The sequence below is a fragment of the Lepidochelys kempii genome, chromosome 21, assembly GCF_965140265.1.
Source record: "Lepidochelys kempii isolate rLepKem1 chromosome 21, rLepKem1.hap2, whole genome shotgun sequence".
Taxonomy (NCBI): Eukaryota; Metazoa; Chordata; order Testudines; family Cheloniidae; genus Lepidochelys; species Lepidochelys kempii.
The window spans coordinates 16,903,364-16,912,264 of record NC_133276.1 but is presented as its reverse complement, the minus strand read 5'-3'; the positions used below and the strand labels follow the sequence as shown (position 1 = coordinate 16,912,264).

The 8,901-nt window shown below is 51.5% G+C and overlaps 1 protein-coding gene across 1 annotated transcript; it reads right to left on the bottom strand.

Annotated features, from left to right (window-relative positions):
* Positions 1-3,055: 3,055 nt before the first annotated feature.
* Positions 3,056-8,742, bottom strand: PPIL1 (peptidylprolyl isomerase like 1). Its single transcript, XM_073320471.1, has 4 exons — positions 8,660-8,742; positions 8,151-8,305; positions 5,323-5,391; positions 3,056-4,380 (listed from the first exon to the last, which is right to left on the bottom strand). Exons 1-4 carry the CDS (start codon positions 8,713-8,715, stop codon positions 4,160-4,162), a joined length of 501 nt encoding a protein of 166 aa, XP_073176572.1. The 5' UTR covers positions 8,716-8,742; the 3' UTR covers positions 3,056-4,159.
* Between the last annotated feature and the right edge of the window lie 159 nt (positions 8,743-8,901).

Here is an 8,901-nt window from a genome sequence, read left to right as displayed (position 1 = left end):
ACCTCGTCATAGAAGGCAATTAGATTAGTCAGGCATGACTTGCCCTTGGTGAATCCATGCTGACTGTTCCTGATCACTTTCCTCTTCTCTAAGTGCTTCAGAATTGATTCCTTGACGACCTGCTCCATGATTTTTCCAGGGACTGAGGTGAGGCTGACTGGCCTGTAGTTCCCAGGATCCTCCTCCTTCCCTTTTTTAAAGATGGGCACTACATTAGCCTTTTTCCAGTTGTCCGGGACTTCCCCAGATCGCCATGAGTTTTCAAAGATAATGGCCAATGGCTCTGCAATCACATCCGCCAACTCCTTTAGCACTCTTGGATGCAATGCATCCGGCCCCATAGACTTGTGCTCGTCCAGCTTTTCTAAATAGTCCCGAACCACTTTTCCTCACAGAGGGCTGGGCACCTCCTCCCCATGCTGTGCTGCCCAGTGCAGTAGTCTGGGAGCTGACTGGGAACTTGAGACCATTGCTCCTTGTTCTGTCATCTGCCACCACTGAGAACAGCCGAGCTCCTTCCTCTTTGGAACCCCCCTTCAGGTAGTTGAAGGCTGCTATCAAATCCCCCCTCACTCTTCTCTTCTGCAGACTAAATAAGCCAAGTTTCCTCAGACTCTCCTCATAAGTCATGTGCCCCAGCCCCCTGATCATTTTCGTTGCCCTCCGCTGGACTCTCTCCAATTTGTCCACACCCTTTCTATAGTAGGGGGCCCGAAACTGGAAGCAATAGAATCATAGAACTGGAAGAGGCCTCGAGATGTCATCTAGTCCAGTCCCCTGCACTCAAGGCAGGACTAAGTATTATCTAGACCATCCTGCTCTTAAAAATCCCCGATGTCTAACCTGCTCTTAAAAATCGCCAATGATGGAGATTCCACAACCTCCCTGGGCAATTTATTCCAGTACTTAACCACCCTGACAGTTAGGAAGTTTTTCCTGATGTCCAACCTAAACCGCCCTTGCTGCAATTTAAGCCCATTGCTTCTTGTCCTATCCTTAGAGGTTAAGAAGAACAATTTGTCTCCCTCCTCCTTGTAACAACCTTTTATGTACTTGAAAACTGTTATGTCCCCCCTCAGTCTTCTCTTCTCCAGACTAAACAAACCCAATGTTTTCAATCTTCCCTTATAGGTCATGTTTTCTAGACCTTTAATCTTTTTTGTTGCTCTTCTCTGGACTTTCTCCAAACCTTTCCTGAAATGTGGTGCCGAGAACTGGATACTCCAGTTGAGGCCTTATCAGCACGGAGTAGAGTAGAATAATTACTTCTCGTGTCTTGCTTACAATACTCCTGCTAATACCTCCCAGAATGAGATTTGCTTTTTTTGCAACAGTGTTACACTGTTGACTCATATTTAGCTTGTGGTCCACTATGATCCCCAGATCCCTTTCTGCAGTACTCCTTCCTAGGCAGTCATTTCTCATTTTGTATGTGTGTTACTGATTGTTCCTTCCTAAGTGGAGTACTTTGCATTTGTCCTTATTGAATTTCATCCTATTTACTTCAGTTCGTCCAGATCATTTTGAATTTTAATCCTATCCTCCAAAGCACTTGCAACCTCCCAGCTTGGAATCATCGACATCCAAGTGTACTCTCTATGCCATTATCTAAATCACTGATGAAGATATTAAACAGAACCACACCCAGAACCGATCCCTGAGGGACCCCACTCATTAGGCCCTTCCAGCATGACTGCAAACCACTGATAACTACTCTCTGGGAATGATTTTCCAACCAGTTATGCAAGCACCGCATAGTAGCTCCATTTAGGTTGTATTTCCCTAGTTTGTTTATGAGAAGGTCATGTGAGATAGTATCAAAAGCCTTACTAAAGTCAAGGTATACCACATCTACCGCTCCCGCCATCGACAAGGCTTGTTACCCTGTCAAAGAAAGCTATCACATTGGTTTGACATGATTTGTTCTTGACAAATCCATGCTGACTGTTACTTATCACCTCATTCTCCTCAAAGTGTTTGCAAATTGATTTCTTAATTATTTGCTCCATTATCTTTCCGGATACAGAAGTTAAACTGACTGGTCTGTAATTCCCAGGGTTGTCCTTATTTCCCTTTTTATAGCTGGGCACTGTATTCCCCCTTTTCTAGTCTTCTGGAATGTCTCCAGATGTCTCCAATACTCCAGATGTGGCCTCACCAGTGCTGAATAGCTTCCTGGCAACAAGGGCACACTGTTGACTCATATCCAGCTTCTTGTCCACTGTAATCCTCAGGTCCTTTTCTACAGAACTGCTGCTTAGCGGTCCCTGATCTGTAGCAGTGCATGGGATTCTTCCTTCCCAAGTGCAGGACTCTGCACTTGTCTTTGTTGAACCTCATTAGATTTCTTTTGTCCCAATCCTCCAATTTGTCTAAGTCACTCTGGACCCTATCCCTACCCTCCAACATATCTACCTCTCCCCCAGTTTAGTGTCATCTGTGACCTTGCTGAAGGTGCAATCCATCCCATCACCCAGATCATTAATGAAGATGTTGAACAAAAACCGATCCCAGAACCAACCCTTGAGGCACTCCGCTTGATACCAGCTGCCAACGAGACATCGGGTCGTTCAAGGAGTCACATACATTTGCAGGGTACCACAGGTGAGTGGAGAAATTTCTTCTGAGCAACCAGTTCCCTACAGGAGTCACCTTTGCACACCCAGTGAAACCAGACACCCCTCTACCTAGTTAGCATTTCCAGGGCCAGAGATCATAGCAGCAGTGAACTTGCCTCAGCCTACTCCAGCTAGTGTAAGAGCAGTCCCCTTGAAACAAACCAGTCATTGTTTGCTTACCTGCCTCTCTTCAGGAGACTGCTGTCCCCCCAGCAGAGAAGCTCTTCAATCAGAGGCCCTGGAAGCTATTAAGTTTTGCCAGCAGATAAGCACACAGCAGGAGATGCTTTCAGTGACATTTGAGGCAGATCCTGAAAGCCTTATTTCAGCGGGAATGTTCTTCCACTTTAAAAGAAGTTGTATTAAAGCAATGGAGTTGCAGGTCCATTGACGCTGTTGACTCCTGCTTCACATCAGCAACCATGTTCTCTACAGAATGCATTTCAGACCTTTATTTTAAGAAAATCCATGTATTACAAAGAGTATACAAGAGCACACTGGTCTCACAAGCATGCACACACCTGTCTTCCTGCAACAAGGAGCTGTAAGGGGGGACTGAATTAGATTTCACAGAAACTCAATTCTCTGAGAGAGGGGGATTCAGTATCCCCATCCTAGAGGCCATGGAAGAGTCTGCACTTCTCCAGGAACCTGTAGATTCTCCTTACAAGTTAATTCTAAAAGTGAATGACATTTAAGGTAGCCCCACCTGCTGTAGTAGACTCTTGGGAGCTGGGGAAAAAGTTCCCACTGCCTGTTCTCCTAGTCCAGTTTGGCACATTAATCATGTTCCACTGTACTCTTGATTCAAATGATCCTATAGATTAACATGGCCTTTTGGTTGCCTTGTGGAAAAATAAGAAAGTCACTGATTGCCCAGCTCACAGAGCACGTTAAAGGGGATGCCATCAAGCTGGCTAGGCCCAACGTTTACCAATAAATGTCAGACTCTCCTGATTAGAATCTTCCTTAACTCGACATGCCAACTTCCTCACCCTCAAAGGAGAGGGTGCTGCAACCCTGTTATTGCTCCTTTGCAAGAGCCATCCTGCACACTGGATTGCCGTGCAGTTGTGAGCATGCATGGCGTGCCAGCCATGTGCTCTGTGGGGCCTTTGCATGAGACAGTTCCCAGAACAGACAGCAGAGGGGTGGCATGGTGGTTACTTGCACCCTGGGCATACCAACCGAAACAGGGCTCAGCAGGGGTGATTTCAGGCCACGAGGTTTTGACAAGAGACCCTTTCCCCAGCATGGCAGGAGGCAGCTAAGGGAAACAGCACTGCTAGCACTCTCGAAAAGAATCCGGTTCACTTTAGTTCCTGGGCAAACTAATTGTAGATATTTTTAAATCCACTTTACTTAAAAAAAAAAAAAAAAAAAAAAAGAACAAAAGCTCTGCCTCAAATAGATTGTAAAGTAGGTAAACGTTGGGCCTAAGCCACTGGCTTGCATTCCCTGGAATGACAGGACAATCCCATGGGGGATAAAGGATTTAACACATGGGAGTGGCCAACACATTAACTGCAGAGAACTCTGGTCTAACCCGATGGGTAAGCCTTCAGAATCTTCACATCATCGACTGGGCGATCTTGGGCATTTGTCTCCACCATGCCCACTCTGTTCACCATCCCGATCCCCTGGCAAACACGGCCAAAGATAGTGTGCTTCCCATCGAGCCACTGGGTTGGTGCCAAGGTTATAAAGAACTGACTGCCATTTGTGTCTGGGCCGGCGTTAGCCATGGCAAGGATTCCTGCACCTTTGAAAGAAAGGGTACGAGTTAGTAACCTGCCCTTAGACTGATGATCTGAAGCCAGTTTCAGTTAAAAACCAAACCAAACCCAAAAAACAGATCAGTCTCTTCCTAAGCCAATTACTTCTGGTAGCAACTAAGGATCCAGTCATATGGCTTAATTACCAGAATCAAACATGAATTTAAATACAGCAAAAAGCTTCTTACAGTTACTCTCTACTCCTGTTAAACATCCTTTGTGTGCTCAGCTAGGGTAATTTTGATTAAGTGAGACTCCCATACTGTGATTTGTTTCCATACGGACTCCAGTGCATTGTAACTCCTGTATAAACAACAGAAGGGGGCCCAAGAGCCCTCGCATTTGAGGTCTTTAAGAGCTGAATTATAATATAAGAACAGTTTAGCTGTGCTACACAGGAAGCCTATCGCCACACTGCACTCCCAGCCGAATTCGGAACATTGTGTTTGTAACAACCCAGCCAACCTTTACCTTAATTCACAGAAATAATTTTAAGGAGGCAAACATATCATTCAGCCCTCGGGATCTGTGATTTAGCACAAGGAGCTCTGCTGATGTTAGACCACTGATTAACTATTCTTGGGAAGAGACTACTTAGCTGAAAACAGGACAGCTGCAGCATTAACTCTGCAGGCTTAGGGGTCATAGCTCCTTGATTCCATTCGTTTAAAGAGGAGAGGCTACCATGTTACTGTTTATTTGTCCACATGGCGACCCTAGTTAGTTGTTACTTTTTCATTTCCTGCCAACAGTCTCTTTAATGCTTCATTTGTCATTAAGAGCTACCAACCCTGCAGCCCTCACTCTACCCAGACTCCCAATGACTTCTGCATAAGGACAGTGGGACTGAGCCCTAAATTGGTGCTATGCCCAACCTGCAAGGTTAACAAAACAAAAACACCCACACAAGTCCATCAAATGGCACTTACCTGTAAATTTTAGTTCTGGATGAAGTTCATCTTCAAACTGCTTCCCATAGATGGATGCACCCCCTCTGCCTGCCCAGCAGAGAAAAGCAGATATGTCAGTTCGGAAAGCCATGGTACCCATTCAGGACTACTCTCACCGTCATACAAGTGCCAGCCAACAGTCTAAGAAATGGGCTTTGATCAATTCTATTGCCGACGTGTGATGCTCAGCAATAAAGACTAGGGAGACAGACATGCATAAATTATCAGCCAGCACAGGAACAGTGGGGTGGCCAATGACTAAGAACATACGAACAGCCAGACTGGATGAGACCAATGGGCCATCTAGCCCAGTATCCTGTCTTCCAACAGTGGCTGGTGCCAGATGCTTCAGAGGGAATGAACAGAACAGGGCAATTATCAAGTGATCCATCCCATCATCCAGTCCCCGTGTCTCGCAGTCAGAGGTTTAGAGATAACAAGAGCCCATCTTGGCTAATAGCCATTGAAGAACCTGTTCTCCATGAACTGATCTAATTCTTTTTTGAATCCTGTTATACTTTTGGCCTTCACAACATCCCCTGGCAACAAGTTCCACAGGCTGACTGTGCGTTGTGTGAAGGACTACTTCCTTTTGTTTGTGTTGAAATTAACAGGCAGCAGGTTTATCAGGTGACCCCTGGTTCTTATGTCATGTGAAGGGGTAAACAACACGCCCCGGTCACTCTCTCCACCCCCGTCGTGATGGTGCAGACCTTGATCACAGGCCCCGCGTCATCTCTTCTCCACGCTGAACAGTCCCAGTCTTTTTAATCTCTCCTCACACAGAAGCTGTTCCGTGCCCCTCATCGTTTCTGTTGCCTTTCTAATGTATCTTTTTTAAGATGGGGCGACCAGAGCTGCATTGCACTGTTCAAGGACTGGGTGTACCATGGATTTATATTGTGGCATTCTGATATTTACTGTCTCAATAAGAACAGAGTAGTACTCATGTTGTAGGAACCTGCAAGTCTAGAAACTGGGACCACTGTGGTTAGGGGCCGCTGCCGCTTTCACATTGCCACTGGGCACTTACGCTGCTTCCAGGTAACGTATCGAATAAGGCTCCGATGGCCATAGAATCGAAGCATCTCACAATCTGTAATATATTTAACCTCACACCCTCCGGGAGGTAGGGCTGTACTATTAGTTAAATTTTACAGATGGGGAACTGAGACCCAGAACAACTAAGGCTATATCTACGCTGATGGTAGCATGTGGAGCAGGGGTAGGCAACCTATGGCACACGTGCCAAAGAGAGCACGCAAGCTGATTTTCAGTGGCACTCACACTCCCTGGGTCCTGACCACCAGTCCCAGGGGCTCCACTGTTGGCCTGAGGTACCAGCTGCCGGCCCTCTGCCAGCCAGAGTTCCGTCCACCAGCCCCGCTCAGCCTGCTGCCAGCCGGGGTTGGGTCTGCCGGCCCCCTCAGCCCACAGCTGGGCCCAGGTCCAGGGGCTCTGCTGCTGGCCTGGAGTACCGGCCGCCAGCCCCCTGCCAGCTGGGGTTCCGGCCACCGGCCCCACTCAGCCCACCGCCAGCCCCGGGTCCCGGCCACCGGCCCCACTCAGCCCACCGCCAGCCCCGGGTCCCGGCCACCGGCCCCACTCAGCCCACCGCCAGCCCCGGGTCCCGGCCACCGGCCCCACTCAGCCCACCGCCAGCCCCGGGTCCCGGCCACCGGCCCCACTCAGCCCACCGCCAGCCCCGGGTCCCGGCCACCGGCCCCACTCAGCCCACCGCCAGCCCCGGGTCCCGGCCACCGGTCTGGGGGGCTCTGCTGCTGGCCTGGGGTCCCAGCCACCGGCCCTGCTCAGCCTGTTGACGACGCCGGGTCCCGGCCGCCAGCCCAGGGCTCTGCTTCCGGCCCCCGGTGTGGCCCTCTGGCCCCAGCCTGGGGCAGTGAAGGGTGCAGACAGGGCCAAGAGTGGGAGCAGCTCAGCATGGATTGCATGGATTCTTATTACTGGCACGCAAAACCTTAAATTAGAGTGAATAAATGAAGACTTGGCACACCACTTCTGAAAGGTTGCAGACCCCTGGTGTAGAGTATAGGCATGACACATCGAGTTGCACACTACACTGAAAGGCTCTGGCAGCAGGGAAAGGCTCCAGCAGCTCCCCCCTGCCAGAGCCTTTTCCCCACTGCCTCCCCCCAACAAACCCTTTTCTCCGCTGCTGGAATCTTTCACTGCAATGGGGAAAGACTCTGGCAGTGGGAGGCAGCAGCAGGACACGACAGGGCTGAAAATACCAGTGTCGAGGTGGGAGGCCCTGCTTGGGGGTTTAGACAGCATGTAGGGTTTATGCCCTGGGGCTTCAGGCACGTCAGACACTCTACTCTACTTGCCTAAGCTGTGCCTCACCATCTACGCTACTGTTTATACCCAGGCTAGCTGGACGTACTGTATCTGTACTCTACATGTAGCCTTAAGTGTAGGCTGACAACCTAAGTGACTTGGTTGGGGTCATACAAGAAATCTTTCTGGGCGCAGGGAATTGAACCTGGGTTTCCCCAAGTCTCATATTAGTGTCCTGAACACTGGGCCATCCTTCCTCTTTGCTTTCCACCTCGTTCAGCCCTCTGGCCTCCCCGGGATGGACAGCCCTGGGGGCCACAGGCGAGGGCACAGGCGGGAGCGGGAAGTGTCACCACCCGCGAGGATTACACCCAGGCTTCCTTGAGGTCTGCTCGCGCCCCCTCACAAGGAGGTTTCGCTCCCCCAGACACGCGCGCGCCCTGCGCCCGTGAAGCGCCGACGGGGCTCCCAGTGGGTACCCAGCCCAGCCGTTTCCCTGGGGGCCTTACCTGTCCCGGTGGGATCGCCCCCTTGGATCATGAAGTCTTTAATGATCCTGTGGAACTTTGTGCCGTTGTAATAACCGCGCCTGGCTAATTCCGCGAAGTTCTTACAGGTCCTGGGCGCGTGTTTCCAGTAGAGCTCCAGCGCCAGGGTGCCCATGCTGCGGGAGGGAGGGAGGGAGGGAGACCGACAGGGCTCAGGGGCTGCCCAGCGCCGGGAGCTGCGGAGCGGCGACCCGACCCACCGGCCGCCCTCAGAGCCCGGGGACTCGCCCCGGCCCCGGCCCCGCCGCCGGGCTCCGGGGGGGCTCCCCACGCGGGACACCCCGCAGCTGCCCCCGCCAGAGGCCGGCGGGGACGGGCACGGGCCCTGCTCTGACCCCGGACGCGGCCCCCTCCGGCGGCCAGCCTGCGAGGCGCCGCGCGGGGCCCGGGACCCGCCCGCTGGGCCGAGCGGAGAGACCCGGGCGCCCCGCGCCGCGCCGGGAGAACGGGGGCTCCCATCGGCCTCTTACGTGGTCTCCATGGAGACGGCGGGCGGCTGCCAGGAGTCGGGGGGCACCGCGGCCATGCTGCTCCCACGCCGGAAACACTCCGCCTGGGGGAACAGCAGCGTGTTACGCACTTCCTGTGTCACAGCCAAACCGCTCCCTCCTCTCTTAGGGCGGGGGCGCCGGGTTCCTGACCCGCTTGGGGCCGAGGGGCCAATGAACGCTCGGGTCTGAAACAGGCTGGGGCGGGGCCACCAATCAGCGGG

Coding starts and splice junctions, on each gene's coding strand:
- PPIL1 (XM_073320471.1), bottom strand. CDS start 8,715: ATGGCCGCGGTGCCCCCCGACTCCTGGCAGCCGCCCGCCGTCTCCATG. Junction 5,392..8,150: donor GGGCGATCCCACCGGGACAG/GTAAGGCCCCCA, acceptor TCTGCTGGGCAG/GCAGAGGGGGTGCATCCATC. Junction 4,381..5,322: donor TCCAGAACTAAAATTTACAG/GTAAGTGCCATT, acceptor TTTCTTTCAAAG/GTGCAGGAATCCTTGCCATG.